This window comes from Cyprinus carpio, chromosome B16 (genome assembly GCF_018340385.1).
Source record: "Cyprinus carpio isolate SPL01 chromosome B16, ASM1834038v1, whole genome shotgun sequence".
NCBI classification, from domain to species: domain Eukaryota; kingdom Metazoa; phylum Chordata; class Actinopteri; order Cypriniformes; family Cyprinidae; genus Cyprinus; species Cyprinus carpio.
The window spans coordinates 10,786,723-10,804,390 of NC_056612.1; the positions used below are offsets into that span (position 1 = coordinate 10,786,723).

Below are 17,668 nucleotides of genomic sequence, written 5' to 3' on the forward strand. Positions count from 1 at the left end.
TGAAGGGCAGTTTGGAAATTAGCGGTGACATGTTCAAAGTGTCTAGAGGCCTTTCGGTCTGTGCCTCTTCCCACGCAAACCCCAGACGGAGTGTAAAACAATCCCTCCAGCCCAGACACAGCCCAAAGCCTGCACTTCAGTAAAAATGCTGCTTGAGAATAATAGAAGCATCCAAAAAATTACACAGTCAATTTCATTCCCAGATAAATGGAGGCCCCATAATAAATCATCTTCATGTCTGGGAGAAATGGTCATTTGAAGAAAAAAAAGAGCTTGTAAAGAAGCCGTGGACTGCAAACCATATTAATGATTAAAATTCCTTTACTTTAAAGGACTGAATCCTTTGAACTTGTATGGAAGATATTAGATTGGACAGCATTATTTGGCGATTCTCAAAAGGAGGCTTAGAGGCATCTGATGATTTTTGCATGACAGTGAACTCAACCATAAGATTGGTCAGTAATCATGAATTCTGTCTGTGATTGGTCAGAAACTGAGCATGCATTCTTAGACGTGATGCACTTACATGAACCAGTTAAATAATATGTAAAACAAAACATGTAGGCTGTTTAGTGTGCAGACCGAGTGTGTTTGGTCTGGAGCTGCCTGACCTCTTTAGCGCTGAATGAGGATGAGAAACTAACAGGAGTGCTATGAGAATGAGAATAGTAATCATCACTGTTTCCAGCTGGTCTGCCTGGAGGAATCTAGATGTGGGCTGCATCAATGCTCCCACAAGTCAACATCACAAATGCTCTTCTCCACTCTCATAACTCCACTCCACGCTGTAGGTTTGTGTCTGCTAGGGGTGCTGGAACTGAGGGGCCCCGGGTCTGCGTTGCTCCACTTTTAGCCCACTCAACCAAAGTTAGTTGGCTGGAATTAAAATATATACTTGCATTACAAGCACATTTCTGATACAGCATATGGTTTGCTGTAGTTTTGGATACTATTTCTTCAAAAACAAATGTATATTTATGTAGAAAGATAATAAAAGTGACATTAATCATTTTTAATGTAAGTTCATACATTTTATTTCTTATATCTTGATCATTATTTCTAGTAAATTGATGTTAAATTATAGACATTTCAATATGATTAAAAATGACAAGAATAAAAGGCAATATTAAAACATTGTACAGTTCTGACTGATACTGATAAACCACTATGGTGCAGACATATTACGCATCCCTAAAACGTATCTGCCTTATTTCAGACTGCTTTGATATTGCGTATCTCAGTGTCAAATCAGTGTGTAATACAGACAATTAATATTCATGAGCTCAGCCTCATCCATGTAGTGACGTCACACCTCGCCCACCTTCTGTCTCCTCAATCTAAATCTTGTTCCGCTCCACTGCGCTCTCGTCTCTCACAGCCCTCTGTGTTTAAACTCTGATTCACCTTTTTATATTTCTTGCCACTTCACGTCCCATTAAGAGATGAGATGACATGCTTAATTGTCTTAAAGGCCTGTTTCAGGTTCTCCTGCCAATTCTAGGAAGATGGTGGAACGGGTCAGAAAGAGTGTACTTTCTGGAGTTCCCCAAAAGGCCCAGAAGAGCAGACTGTGGCATGCTATCTGTCCTTTCGGTTTATTTAGATGGAGTGGACTGATTAACTTTGTGTGCTCTTTAGAACAAAGGCGCCCATTCTTCGGCCTGTGCATTGTTTGGCACTTGGCTATGTTGCTCCCAGAATCCTCTGCTGATGTCTCAACCCATAGCATACTTGGCATGACCTGAAGTTGAGAGAGAGCTGAAGCATGAGAGAGGAATAATGCCGCCGTAATAAAATGCTCTACAGAGGCTAGATAGATCAGCCGCTCTCCTCGCACTTTTTCAATAACCCCTGTCTGCATTCTTTAGGATATAAAAAAGTGGGAATAGAGGGGGAAATCTGTTGGTTAGAGCTATTAAACTTAATGGGCGCTGAATGGTATTTAAACATGCCCCTGAGAGACCCAGATGAGCTCTTCTTCTGGTTTTATGTTTTATTGCACTGCCCACTTCAGTTATTAAAGGCCTTCTCTCTTATTGTTTCTCTCTCTTTGTTTTTCTCTCTTCTCTCTTTCCTGTTGATATGCCACTGTAGCTCAGATACAGTCTCAGAATTGTTCTCAGATACTTAGAAACTATTCACAAGTATATGGCTTATGTATATGTGTATGTGTATTATTATTCTTTTTTTATATTACATTACATTACATTTTTATAAAATATTTGGCATTACGTGCTGTTGTGTGTATTGTTACATTACATTACATTACATTGCATTATACTATATTATAGTTTTATAAAGTATTTTACAATAAATCCTGCATTATGTTTCTTTAAGTAAATAAGTGGTGAAAATCTTAGAACAACGGTTTTGCAGATTTCAAGTGTTGCATATTTATTCATTCTAATTTGACAAACAATGTATCATGGTTTAAAAAAAAAAATAAATAAATAAATAAAAAATAAAACTAGAATAGTTTTTTTAAATTATAATAATATTTTACAATAGTACTGTTTTTTTGTGTGTGTGCGTTTTGATAATATTTTTGATAAATGATTGTGAGCATAAAAGACTTTAATTTTTTTTTAAATATCTTACTGACCCCAAACATTTGCCTTATTATATTATATTATATTATATTATATTATATTATATTATATTATATTATATTATATTATATTATACAATCTTAAACCATATTATATTATATTATATTATATTATATTATATTATATTATATTATAAAAAATAAAACATTGCCATTTAGAATTTTAGGGTAAATAAAATGTAATGGGCTTTCTACCCTGAGATTAATTGCAAATAATTGCAGTGAGCATAAGAGACTTTTTTTTCTCGAAGAAAAAAAAAATTAATAATAATAATTATAATAATAATAATAATTAAAATATCTTACTGACTATTTTATTTTATTTTATTTTATTTTGTTTTATTTAAAGAAATATTTAAAAGAAATTAAAAGTTTGCATTTTAAAGTTTTAGGGGAAAATAAAATCTGATGGGCTTTTTGAGATTAAGAACTTTGAATTTCCCATCCTGTTTGGGTGTGCTGTATTTCATAATAGCTACCCGTAGGTAGCACATGCATAATTATTTAGGTGATATTGTCAGCACATTAAGAACCACTCCAGATATCAAGCAGACTGTTTTAACCCCAGGCTTACTATATCTTTGTCCCTTCAACATCCCTGTATTCCTTAATGACTTCACCTCAAAGAGAGTTAAAAGGTAGCAAAAAAGACATGCTTGCTAAAAACTTATCATTATTCAGTGCCTCGAAAGAGCAAGAATTCTCCTTCCCCCCACATTAGTAGTCTAGACACCCCAGCGGCAAGGGAATGAAGATAGCTGACAAATTTCTGACATGAGGGATCTGACAGGAGCAGCAAGAGCGTCCATTCAGTAGTTAATCTTAATATGCATTTAATAAGAACAATAAACGTGACGTGCCACGGGACCAGCTTGCAGACTCTCACCTCTAGTGAATATTTCACATGTCTGGAGACGCCGCGGTACACGCAGGCGATGACACTGAAGCCAGAATAGGCATAATTAATGTAGCTCTGCATGCATAGTGTATATATCATATCGCCGCTGCTTTGATTTTGCATTCATGAAGGATGCGAAGAGTTGATTGCATTGTCTGTCGTGTTAATCTCATTCGCTTGTCTCTTCTTCTCTTCCTCCAGCATATGTTTGATTGAGAGCTCCCAGAGGACGTCCCGCAACCAAAAGAGAGCTTGTGCAGCCCAACAGCTGCAATCTACAGCAGCTGCATTGCAGCAAGTGCTTCCACAGCATCCTATAGTGATCGCATGACCTTTTTTGGTTTTCCAAGTTGCCAACGAGGAGTCTGTTGCTTAGTAGATAAGTCCGGGGGCTCTTAGGGCTTAATGAATCGATGTTGCCAGGTAGCTGATGGGTTTGATGAATCCTCACCCCTGAATCTCAGGATACAATCAGCCTCGTGCTCTCAGATAGAGCAGCTCACATTGATTAGTGATACCGGGGCTCTCATTGGCTCACTGATAACAGCAGAAGGTACCTGTGTCTTGACTCTTTGTGTAATGGCGTGGATTGAACGCCACCGCTATTCACAGACATAAATAGGTAGAGAGGAATTAAGAAGCACAGGAGTTAATTAAACAAATCTCACAGTGATTGATTGGCAGGTTTATTGAGTGTTTTCTCAGAGACTAATCGTTTCCTGGTGGTAAGACTAAACTGATTCGACAGACATGCGCAATAGTTTTGCCTGCCAAGATGTGCTTTTGCTGTAGCTGTCTATACTGAGATGGTTCACCTAAAAAAGAAAAGTCTTAATTTACTTACCCTGATGTTGTTTCAAAGTAGTATGTTTTTTTCATTTATGAAGCATAAAAAGTGATGAGTATAATGAAAGTTGAAGTATTATTAAAGTGGTACACATGACGTGCTGTTCTTTTTAAGTCATAGCTTTATACAGGGTGTGAATTACACAGTGACCATTGGGGGATGGGGGTGGGGGTTTAGGGGTATTTTTTAATTTTATGTTTTAAATAGGGCTGTCAAGTGATTATTTAAAAAAAAATCTTATTAATTACATTATGTGCAGATTAATTAATCAAATGAATCTCAAATTAATGAGACTAATTAATTAACATGCACATCATGTGCCGATTAATTAAAGATAAAGTTATTATTGAAGATAATAGTTAGCATTGTGTTAATTTAGAAAATAATACACTGAGTAGACATTAGAATAGCTTTAGAAAGAAATATTTTAATTCAACATACAAAAATGCAAATAAATAGTAAAATATGAAATTATTTAAAAAAAGAAATGGTACTCTAAATGTAAAACTAATAGCGCCAGTAGGTGGTAGCATATCCATGTTTTAATAAGTCAGTCATTCATTCAATCGATTCATTCAAACAGCTGATTAATTCAGAAAGAAGCAACTGACTGCCTTTATGAATGGCTTACTGAATCATTGATTCACTCGATTAGTTTAAAAACATGGATTCATTAATGAAACCGCTGAGGGTTGATCAGAGAAAGCGACAGAACAGTTTTCCTATGACTTTATTTTTGTTGGCAAATTACTGACAATGTGTCTAAAATGTAATTATTCACAACTTTACCTTATCTTCATTTTTTGGTAAAAACGTATATGTAACATTTTTGTCTTTCTACCAGCCAATGATGATTCTGAAAGAAAACAGCAGTGTTTGTTATAGTAACACATGCAGCTTTCACGCACATCTGACTGACAGAACCACGCTTGTATTTCAGAGTTGGTGTTAATGTTACGGTTATTCTAGCAAATAGTTTGCTCCGTAAATTCAGTTCAACAGCATTAAGAATGAGTTTCGTTTTCTTCAACCACTCAGGCATGTTAATATGAACCATTTCAGGGGCTGCCAAAATTACATTTTAAAATCAGTCAGGGCTATAGAAATGCATCTTAATATTTACAAGTAAATCTCTATATTATGCATAGGCTACTTTCTATCCGGCCCCCCCTACATCTAGTTTTGACATCCATCAGGGGGATCAAGCCTTCTTCATAATTCGCACCCTGGCTTTATGTAAGAAATAGAAGGATAATTCCCTGAATATCTTCACATCAGAGCTAAAAATTTAAACTTTATTCACTGAAAATATTTAACAGATCAAACTGTAAACATTATTCATTGAAAATCTTCAATAGATAAAAATGTAAACATTATTCACTATCACATAACAGATAAAAATTTAAACACTATCTACTGAAACCTTCTAAGACAAAACTAGACCAAAATTGTACTAATTATTCACTGAAAATCTTCACATAACATGAAAATTTAAATACTATCTACTGAAAACATCAACGTCAGAACGCTATGGGAATGCCTTGAGCTTAACCATGCTCTGAATCATGTGTTTAATCAGTCTAATGGATGGGCGAGACATCACGGGTGGGGTGACGTAGCGATCATGAAGCTTAAAAGCACGTGTGGTGGATACAGAGGTAGCTTCTGGGAAATGAAGTAAGCACTCGCAGGGATGCTGGAAGTATGGCACTGAGATGCAGCATCTTGTTCCCTCGGGGAATCATGGTTACATGCGTAGCTTAGAGATGTTCCCCTTCAGGAACACGAGCTGCGTCGAAACACTATGGGAATGAGTATGCCCATGCTGCTAGACTTACAAATCCCTGCCTAGTGTGGAAGAGCACAGATAGGGCGAGAGAACAGAAGAGCCCAGAGTGGCTCGCATATCGAAGCCATAGAACCTGATGAATGTTAGGGGTGTGGACCAACCCGCAGCATTGCATATGTCCTGCTTAGAAACACCTGCCAGAAAGGCCTTGGAGGCCGCCACACTTCTGGTAGAGTGAGACTTGACCTCCTAAATCCGCTTTCGTGCTTTGGCTGGCACGGAGCCAGATCGGACGCGCTGAGCAATTGTCATATTATCACATATATTCAGTGTTTACTCTGCTCTTCTCCCAGTTTACTGGGGACCTACTTTAATGTGTTTCGGGAGGAGAGGATGAATTTGCACATCCCTAAATCTAAATCCCACAGCTCGGATTCAGCGCAAACTAACATGGCGGAGCCCAGCACCCAGATCAACTAACACGCTCAATATAAAAGTGTTTCAACTACCAAATAGATTTACTTGCACATATTTCAAAATAAGAATATCAGATATTTCATAATATAGTGAGCATGTTCATGAATATTTTAAATAAAACAGAAAAAAATAAATAAAAGCGATCCATGTGTCATACAGGTCTATTGTGGCTGTGTTGTGTCACATGACAAGCATGACATGTCGCCATGGTAACAATAAGGCGATACATTCTAAAATGATGGACACCTAAAAAAACTCATGCTGGGGGCTCAGCTAGAATTTCTTAAACTTACTTGCGAAAGGGTTAAGCTTCCCGGTCGCTACGTCACCCCGCCCTGAAGGGGAACTTTTAAGGCAAAACTAGACCAAAAATTGTAGTAATTATTCATTGAAAATCTTCACATGAAAGATCAAAATTTCAAAAAAATCTTAAATAGATCAAAATGTAAACATTGTTCAATAAAAATTATTCACTGATAATCTTCACAGAATATATTCAAATTTAAATCATTATTCATGGAAAAACTTTTCATGAGACATAAAGATTGAGATCATTATTCACTGTTAATATTCACCAAAAACAAACAAACAAACAAGTAAAAAAAAATTAAATAAATAAGTAAATTTCACATTCATCCCGTCTTTATTTACTCACTAAAAATAACACAAACAACAAACAATTTTTGATTTGTGAATCTTTTTGATGAATCAGTTTATCCAGTTCATAAAACTTTTTTTTTTTTATACAAATTAGAGATTCGATTCTGAAGTTCAACTGTCTGATTCCAGTCCCGATACTTAGCAACTCCCTGGAATAACAGCTTATTTGGGAATAATAAATTTCGTTCTGTGCCTCACATAAAAATAACATTAGACTCGCATGGAATATAAGTTCTGTGGACTACTTTCTGGTAATTTTGCATCTTTTTGAAGTCATTATTCACTTCCATTACACTGAAAACATTTTTCACCTTTTATGTTCCATGGAGGAATGACAATCAGGTTTGGAATGACATGAGTGTGAGTAAATAATTATACAATTTTAATTTTTTGGATGAACTATCCTTTTAAAATGTAAATCACTCTCTTTTAAGCTTATGGAAATATGTCATTAGCAACGGATTAAGAGCCTCAGTTCTCTACTCCTCGCTGCCATCTTTGCGTCAATGGATTTCTCTGTATTCATGTCCAGGACTAGTTGAGTTTGGATAATGTCCCTGTTCTGTATTTCATCCTCTGTAGATGGTGCCAAACACTAATGCTCTTATAGACATGACTTGCATCATGCTATAAGCCTTTGACGGCCAGTTCTTCTGTGAAAATAAATGATTGAGGGAGGAACAAAACAGACTCCCATGATACACTGCTGAGCACTGTGGTCCTGCACTCCTCAGATTTACTGCCTGTACTGACACTTCATCACTTTACCCCCTCTGTGTGTGGATATGTAGTTATTGCACAGTGGGACTGCCAGGAGTTACCGTCACACTTGCAGAGACATAAACACACACATGATATGTTGGAGTTCAAGATGCCATCAGTTGTCTCTAACCAGTGTGGATCCCAAAGCTCCTCTGTTGAAATTATGAGTAAAATAATTTAACTTTTGTTGATTGTTACTGCTGTGTTCATAAATCAAGCATGTTCTTCCCTGCCCTCTGATGATACTTTGTGCAATGACAAATTGGCTCAATAAAACCGTACCTGCATTCTCAGACTGCTGTGTAATTTGTAATATGGTGCTGGGTTTGTTTGTTTGTTCAGAGGACAATGTTTTTGGATCTATAGATATATGGGACTGTATATGTGCAACAAGGTTCATTCTTTCTTTTTATTTCTTTTTCTCTCTGTTCATCTCTCATAATCCAGTGGATCAGTTTGTTTGCACAACAACTGCCATTGCGGATATTGTCATCCTGGTCGATGGATCTTGGAGTATTGGGCGAATCAATTTCCATCTGGTTCGCATGTTCCTTGAAAACCTGGTCAATGCCTTCGATGTGGGAATAGACAAAACCCGGATTGGTGGGTTCAGTTAATGTACAGTAATAGATCATAAATTAATTTGCTTTTAATTTAGATCTGATCTGTAAAGTGTTATTGTGTGTTTTAGGACTGGCCCAGTACAGTGGCGATCCACGGATTGAGTGGCACTTGAATGGCTTCAGTACAAAAGATGCAGTAATAGATGCTGTCAAAAACTTGCCGTACAAGGGAGGCAACACTCTCACAGGTAATGTGCTGTGCTTTTTCAGACCTTTTCCATTGTTCTAGAGACATGGATATACTGTGCCTTGTGAAAGTGTTAATAACTAGTCTGATCAGTGCACCAAAGTACAAATCTTAAGTACAACAAATTGTTAATGTAGGCATGACAATAAATAACTAAATCAGTATTTCACTTTTGTGTATATTTTTTTCATTGCGGAAACCTGCATTTTATATGCTAACCACCCATTACCAGGCACAATAGGTGCTATTTAGTATTGTACTGTGGAAGAGCAAATTCTTATATCACAATTGCAACTTTATGTCTTACAGTTGTGAATTACTTTCCCGTGATTGCAATTTTTATTTCTCAAAACTGATTTTATTGCTCATAATTGTGACTTTATATCTGACAGTCGAGAGCTGAGACTTAGTTTCTTGTAATTGTAATTTTATCTCACAATTGTGACTTAGTTTCTTGTAATTGTAACTTTATATCTCAAAATTGTGACTTAATATCTTGTATTTGCAATTTTATGTCTCACAGTTGTGACTCAGTGTCTTACAACTGTGACTTTATATCTCACAATTTTGACTTACTTTCTTGTAATTGTGATTTTAATTGTGACTTTGCTGCAGTTTCAACTTTTTTTATTTGTGACTTTATTTCCTATAACTTATTTCCTATAATTAACTGCACCTTTTTATACTATAATTAACTGCATCCTTATATCTCATAATTATGACTTACTTTCTTTGCCATTTCATTTTGCACAATTGCTGCTTTATTTCTTGTAATTGTGAAGTTATAGCTCACAGTTGTAACTATTACTCATAATTTCATTTTCTATATTTTTTATACCTTTATAGCTCACAATTGTGATTTTTTTTTTTTTGTATTTGTGATTTTATTTGTTGGACTGTAATTGCGACTTTTTGTAATGGCAACATTATATCTCACAATTGCAACTTCATACCTCAAAATTTCAACTATATATCTCACAAGTTGTGACTTTTTTTTAGTAACTTTATTTTATGAAACGCTTTCATTTACTATTTTCGTCTGGCTAGGTCTTGCTCTTACCTACATCCTGGAGAACAGCTTCAAACCCGAGTCTGGGGCTCGTAGTGATGTTCCTAAAATTGGAATTCTGATAACCGACGGCAAATCCCAGGATGACGTTATTCCGCCTGCTCAGACCCTGAGAAGTGCTGGAGTCGAGTTATTTGCCATTGGTATTTGAAAAATCCTCATGCATTTGTTTGTGTTCATTGAATTTAATGGATGCAGTATGTAAAAAAAAAAATGTTCATCCAGTGATAAATAAACATCCTCAGGGCTGATGTAGACATCTTGCAGAGCTTTTCAGAAGTTATTTATTAATTTTTATCATTAATACGTATTTTCAAAATCTGCCGAAAGATTGTAGCCTGTCAACACTGACATATTATCAACACAAGCTATTTATTTGAGGTATTCCAGAAGCCTGTGTGAATATGTGTGGTTGTGCGTAGGTGTGAAGAATGCTGATGAGAACGAGCTGAAGGCCATCGCCTCTGAACCACAGGAAACACACGTTTATAATGTGGCAGACTTCAGTATCATGAGCACTATAGTGGAAGGTCTGACCAGAAAGGTGTGTGATGGAGTGGAACAACAAGATAAAGATATTAAACGTGAGTGTTCTAATGGCTTGCTATTTAAACTTAGATACAGTATCTGATGTCTGATCTAAAGCCTCATGATTCCCTCATGACTGACAGGAGATTCTTCCACTGAGGAGACGGCGTCTCCACCCCAGGACTTGGTCACTTCTGAGGTGACTCCACACAGTTTTCGTGTGTCTTGGACTCATGCGTCTGGCAGTGTGGAAAAATATCGGGTTGTTTACCATCCAACTGGAGCAGATAATGTGAAAGAGGTGACCAATGCTCTATTGCAACTTTCAAATATGCTACTCGGCTATTAGCAATGCCACAAAATATCCAAAACCTTCTATCTTAAAGGGATAGTTTACCCAAAAAAGAAATTTCTGTTATCACTTCTTTACCCTTATGTCATTCCAAACCTGTTTAAATTTCTTTCTTCTGTAGAACACAAAAGACCCAAATAATGAAAGTCTATGACAGGGATACGTCGGTCCTGGAGTGCCGCTGTCCTGCAGAGTTTAGCTCTAGCCATAATCGAAAACACCTGAACAAGCTAATCAAGGTCTTCAGGATTACTAAGGCTACAGACAAGTGAGGTTTTTTTTCAGGGTTGGAGCTAAACTCGGCACTCCAGGACCGACGTTGCCTACCCCTGGTCTATGAGGTTCAGAACAACATTTAACCCCACTGACTTTTATTGTATGGTCAAAAAACAACCTTTTGTCGTGTTCCCCAGATAAAATAAATGAGTACAGGTTTGGAACAACATGTGGTTTTAAGAAAATAATGTATTTTAGAAGATAGAATACCTTTTGTCAGAGGTCCTACTATATATGTTAACTAATGTTCTCCAGATGTTCAACATTCATTGTCATTGTTTTTGAAGTAATTTTTGTGCTTTCAGTCTTAAAAATAAACCCCAGTTCGTTTGATATTTTGTTATCAAGAGGAATGACAGTATTGCATTTTTAACTGTGGCTTAAATGTCAAAATACTTTTCAGTGCCTCTTTTATCTTTCGTTCTATTTCCATTTTTGTGATGGGTGTCAGCACAATACTATAAATATTATGTGCTGCACTTTGCCACATTATTTAATACAGCTGAGTTTTTTGGTCCTATTTTTCATAACCATTCTGCAAACTGCTGTGCTAGGCATCACAAACCGCTGTTGTCTTGCTGTACAGATTGTGGTGGGCGGCACGGAGAATTCAGTCGTCCTGCAGAATTTGAACTCTCTGACTGAATACGAGATTGCTGTGTTCGCTGTGTACCGCAGCGCAGCGAGTGACGCTCTGAGAGGCAGCGAGATCACGCGTGAGTCATATTCTAAACTTGCCACGACCAACCTTGACTACAGAACATTTCAAACATGATTTCACTGTAGAACAGTCATTATCCACAAACCACATGCCTATTTCTTTTTCCTAAATGCCCTTTACACTAATTCTATCATCAGTATACAGTATGTTTATTTCCTAAACACTACTTTTCAGGAGATGTATGTCAGTCAACTCAAGAACACAGAACTGATTTCTATAACATTTAGTGTTTGATTAAGATGTTTAAAGTCTTTGGTTTGTGGTAGAAGATTGTTGTGAAGACTGTTCATGTGTGCTTGTTCCAGAATGAAAACATTTCATTTTCTGCTTCCCTTCACACTCCATCAAAGTCACACTCTTCCCAGAATCCAACTCAGAACACACTACTGATCTTTGCAAATCTTTTACACACACATCCAAAACTGAAAAATACTCAAGACACACAAACAAATAGTTTGATCAGTATTTATTTTTCCAAGTAAAGCAAGATTTAAATGAGAAGCTAAACTGTGTTAGATATTATAAGTTGTTTTCTGAAATAAAATTTGGATTGAAAATAGACTAAATAGAATGTAATGAATTAAAGTAAATTTATATATAAATATATATATATATATATATATATACATATATATATAAATATATATTATATATATATATATATATATATATATATATATATATATATATATATATATATATATATATATATATATATATATATATATATATATATTTTTTTTTTTTCTGCATTATTATTCTTAAATAAATAAAATGATAAAATATTATTAAAAAAGGTATTAAAATGTAACTTTAAGTGTAATTCAAAATGCATTTTATATATATATATATATATATATATATATATAAAATATTATTTTAGTCTTAATATCTTATACTACTTTTCTTCTCAAATAACAATGAAGATAAAATGAATTAAAGATTAAATTAAGAATAAATTAAATCAACTGAGCTACATGTCAGCGTGCTGCCCACAAGGCAATTTGGTGCTGACTTTTTCAGTATTTTTACTGTAAAATAAGACAAAAATATGTATTTATAAAATGACTACAATGTATGCATTCACACACATGCAAACACACACACACACACACACACACACACACACACACACACACACACACACACACACACACACACACACACACACACACACACACACACACACACAAAAACAAACCATCTGTCTGTGTTAAATATGGATGTCTGATTGGTATGTATGTATGTATCTCAGTTGCTCTGTCAACGGTGAGTGATCTCGAGGTGTACGATGTGACAGACAACAGCATGAAAGCCCGCTGGAGGGATGCAGAATGGGCTTCTGGGTACATGATCCTTTACGCTCCACTGAACAGTAAGACTACAGATGAAAGAGAGGTGAGGCTGCAAATTGTCTTTGTGAGTGTGCCTGTCTGTGTTTGAGTAAACGTTAAGCCCGCTCCGGCATGATGACACTTCTCCCAAAATAGTAGCTTTGCTGGTACACTCTTTTCATGGGAGCCATAGAAGAAGAAATACATACAGTACATCACGTTTGAGTTCCCTTGGTTGCACTTTGATCTGTGTTTCAGCAGCCTTTATGCTGCTCTAAAGGTGTTGCCTTTGTTTTTCGGATACAGCTAAATGTGGATGAGTGGGTGACTGATGTGGAGCTGACTGGAATGATTCCTGATACAGAGTACACCGTTACGGTCTATGCCATGTACGGACAGGAGGCCAGTGATCCCATTACTGTTCAGCAGACCACCAGTGAGTGTCCAAGCCAGTCTGTTTTAAATTTAAACATGCACTCAGTTTTCTTTCCAACTCTTTTTATGTTTAATGGTTCTATTTTGAATTCTGCAGCACAGATAAACTCTGAATAATTAATTAATAAACACTAAAATATGTTTAAAGGTGCTCCAAGTAATAGGGCTGGGTGGTACAGATAAATAAAATATTTCATTATTTTCACACTTTTAATAATAATCAGTATATGTGTATTTGTTTTGAAATGGCTTGTAATTGTGTGTGTGTTTTTTTTTAATCAGATCAAACATGATTTCATCAAAACAGCCCTAGAAGCCAATTATATTAAAAATGGTGAATTCAAAGAGAAAACTTATGTTAAGATAATCTGATTAAAGCTAATCAAGGCATATTTTCATATATTCACATTATATTCACATGTAAAAGTATAATTATATTAACTATAATATAATATAATATAATATAATATAATACAATATATTTATTTATTTATTTGTGATGGCAAAGCTGAATTCTCAGCAGTCATTACTGCAGTCTTGAAAAATCATTTTAATATGTTGATCTGGTTAAACCGTTTTTTTTTTATTATTATTATTTGATTAATTGAAAGTTCAAAAGAACAACATTTATCAGCATTTATTATCACTTTTGATGAGTTTAGTGCATTCTTGCTGAATAAAAGTATAATTAAAGAATGAAATCCTACTAAATCCTACTGTATATAGTTTTATATATGAGAAAACAGCAACAATTAATTAAAACTGGCAGTTTGAACTGATTCATTAAAATGAATCCAAAATACCTGTTTAACAAGTTTAACTCAAAGATGTTACATTGTCTTACACGCTCTCATTGTCTTGAGTTACAAGACAAGGACAGAACGTGTTTTTAGGAAAATTAATGAGCAGTTAAAAAAGCGCATCAAAATCATTGTGACTTTAATGTTGTAACAATGTCACTTAAAATTCAGTATGTGTCAGTGATTGATCATTAGTCTCTGTCTTCCTGCAGTGTCCCTGAGACCTCCACGTAACCTGCGGGTCACTGAAGTTGACCACAGCTCTGTGCAACTCAACTGGGACGCAGTGTCCAGTAAGGTTAAGGGCTACCGTGTCGTGTATGTGAAGACAGATGGTGTCCAGACCAGTCAGGTGATCACTACAGCACAACCTACAATACATGACAAGCTATCGTTTCTCTGTTAAACAAACATGCTCTCATTCACTCTCACACTCACTTAATCAGATGTATAGTATAGAAAATAGGGATGTAATGATCAAATAATCAAAATCTCACAATATGATAATATCGCAATATGAAGTCCACAAAATGGTATTTATTGTGATATTAAAAATATACAAATGAAGAATTGGAAAAAAATTACAATTATGTAAGTTTTAAAGTTAAATTCTTCTATCTAATGCACTTTGAGAGTTCAAAATTAAGAGTTCCAACCTATGTTTTTAACAAAGAAAACTTTTTGTACCTGACTTGTACCTGAACTTTAAAGGGGACTCAGCCCTCTTTTTATTTGTGATATACAGTACTGTCTCAGTCTAAATAACATTCACACTGGTGTTTTAGGAAGCCAATCAAATTAGATTATAATAACAACAATGACAGTAATAGCCATATATTGTAAAACAATTGCACTGTAAAATAAATGAAAATGAATATTTCATAGGTATATTATTTTTACTTTACACTAAAATAGGGAAAATACAATACTTCTTTTCTAATTTCTACACTTGAAAGAGATATTTTGAATTTGGACTGCATTCAAACTACTAGCTGTCAGCAATTCATACTGCATTTTAAAGCTTTTATTTGGACGGAAACAGCAGTAGAGCTTTTATTTTGAAGGAAATCTCCAGCTTCAGTGAAAACAGGTTTATAAAACGTGTCTCACTACAAATTCTCACTTCACAACGCATCTCACTTCACATTCATTCAGTGTGAACAGAGACGTTCTGAGGCGCGGAAAACAATGTGTGCACGTCACTTTGAAATAAACAGTGCAAACATAGTTAATGAAGGGATTAAGCCATATTGTGCTTTTGGTTTTAGTTTGTTTGACAGACACTGTGCCAAAGCATAATGGCACAAAACACAACTTTAAAGACTTTTCATTTTAAAATAAGAAGTTTAAATATATTTAAAAAAACTACACTTTTTGCCTGGAAGTCGTATCGTTTTATATCGTCATGTGACCATCGAGACCATTGCTACCTGCATTATATTTGCTGAATTTGCTGTGAATTTGCTGTGTCATTATTTTTTGTTTCTGTCCAGGTGGATTTGGGTCCAGTCACCAATGTGTACCTGAAGAACCTGTCACCCTTAACAGAGTACACCGTGGAAGTTTTTGCTCTTTACGATGCTGGCCAATCAGAGGCGCTCAGTGGTAGATTCAATACAAGTAAGACTGTTTGATCCCTGCCAATGAACGGCGTAAAAATGTTTAAATGGGTGAATTCAGTAATTCTGTTTTTTTTGGCTGTTTTAAGGATGCCAGCATATGCTGGGCGGTAGGTGTGGATATATGCAAATTATTTTTCCAAGCCCAAAAGAGACAGGGCCCATTGGTATTCATTATCATGAGCACGGAAAAAAAACAAATCTCATATACTCGCAGCAGTGCTGATTTAACATGTACATGTATGTGCATATTTTGTTGTATTTTCCTCCTCCAAAAGAATTTACAATATTCGCCGCACACAGAGTCTGCAATTTACTCCAGCTGGAAAGCGGGAATGGATGCTTTCTCTGTTCTGGACAAAGCATCACTTTCTAGGCAGGCTGTTACCTTCAGTAATCATTGATTGGCTGCTGGAATCTATAATAGATCTGGGCCTTCATTTCCCGAGTTTCATTGTTCTGTGGGTGTCCTGACATTGTCGTTGTAGTAATCAGGTTACATGGAGAATTTTCTAGGGAATGCGTTTGAATTTAAAAGTGATTGTTATGGTAAATGTCGGTCGCTCTGTGGAAATGAGGAATGTTCAGGAATTCATTCACCAAATGAAAAATTAAAAGATTAGTTCACCAAAACATGATAATTATGTCATCATTTACTCGACTTCATGTCATGTCAAAGCCTTTCAAAGACTTTCATTTATGGAACACAAAAGGAGAACACTAATTTTCAAGTGTATCTATCTTATTGCGAGGATGTTTACATATTTTACTGGAACACAAGACAAAATACTGAAATTATTATTATTATTTGCAGTTAACTACTGTTTTAGTTTGTATGTAAACAATTTTGAACATAATTGTCAATTTTTGTGAAATTGTGAATTGTACTTTAGCAAAGGACCTTTGATTGCTTGACCGTGTTTGATTTTATCTCATTCAGAGCTTGTGCCAGCCCCGTTCAGCCTGATGACATCAGAGGTGACCTCAGAGAGTTTCCGGGTCAGCTGGTCACATCCTGCCAGAGATGTGGTGCTCTATAAGATGGCCTGGTCACCCACTGAAGGAGGACAAGAGATGGAGGTCAGCCAATTACAATAAAATGATTAGTGATATTAGAGCTAGAAGGTACTTGGTTTTGCTTTTTAATACAATTTTTGTAATATAATATAATATAATATAATATAATATAATATAATATAATATAATATAATATAATATAATATAATATAATATAATATAATATAATATAAATCTTAATAATAAGCAGGGGTGCACATAAGTTTTTCAGCCTGGTTCTCATAAGAGCACCTGGAGATTTGGTTTGGTCCTCACACTGCACATAGTGTGACCAATTAGATATAACTATATATTAAAAAAATTGGTTATAATATTATTATTGCACTTATTTTATTTAGTTTTTTTGTAAAATGAAATAAAAAAATAAAAAAATAAAGTGTGATAATACTATTATATTTTAAAATAAAAGGGATTGGTAAATAAAAATAAATTATTTTATAGTAAACCTTTAAAAAGCTAATATTTACTTATATTTATTTTGCCGGGAAGTATGCAGCCGTCTAGCGCTGCTGACTGAAAAGCATCAGTGAAGAGCAGAAATCTTATTCCGTATTACATAAAAGGGTAATTGTGCATTAAAAGCTGTCAATCATGTCAGTATGCAAA

At 35.2% G+C, this 17,668-nt stretch overlaps 1 protein-coding gene across 6 annotated transcripts in view; it reads left to right on the forward strand.

The window, feature by feature from the left end:
- col14a1a (collagen, type XIV, alpha 1a) overlaps positions 1 to 17,668 on the forward strand; it is a 115,525-nt gene that overhangs the window by 25,676 nt on the left and 72,181 nt on the right. For all 6 annotated transcript variants that reach the window (XM_042740700.1, XM_042740701.1, XM_042740703.1 and 3 more), the window contains 11 exons: positions 8,489 to 8,644; positions 8,733 to 8,852; positions 9,899 to 10,063; positions 10,343 to 10,504; positions 10,592 to 10,749; positions 11,663 to 11,792; positions 13,053 to 13,195; positions 13,438 to 13,567; positions 14,579 to 14,718; positions 15,860 to 15,986; positions 16,926 to 17,065. In XM_042740700.1, the coding sequence (XP_042596634.1) occupies positions 8,489 to 8,644; positions 8,733 to 8,852; positions 9,899 to 10,063; positions 10,343 to 10,504; positions 10,592 to 10,749; positions 11,663 to 11,792; positions 13,053 to 13,195; positions 13,438 to 13,567; positions 14,579 to 14,718; positions 15,860 to 15,986; positions 16,926 to 17,065 (1,571 nt within the window). The remainder of the gene's footprint in view (positions 1 to 8,488; positions 8,645 to 8,732; positions 8,853 to 9,898; positions 10,064 to 10,342; positions 10,505 to 10,591; positions 10,750 to 11,662; positions 11,793 to 13,052; positions 13,196 to 13,437; positions 13,568 to 14,578; positions 14,719 to 15,859; positions 15,987 to 16,925; positions 17,066 to 17,668) is intronic.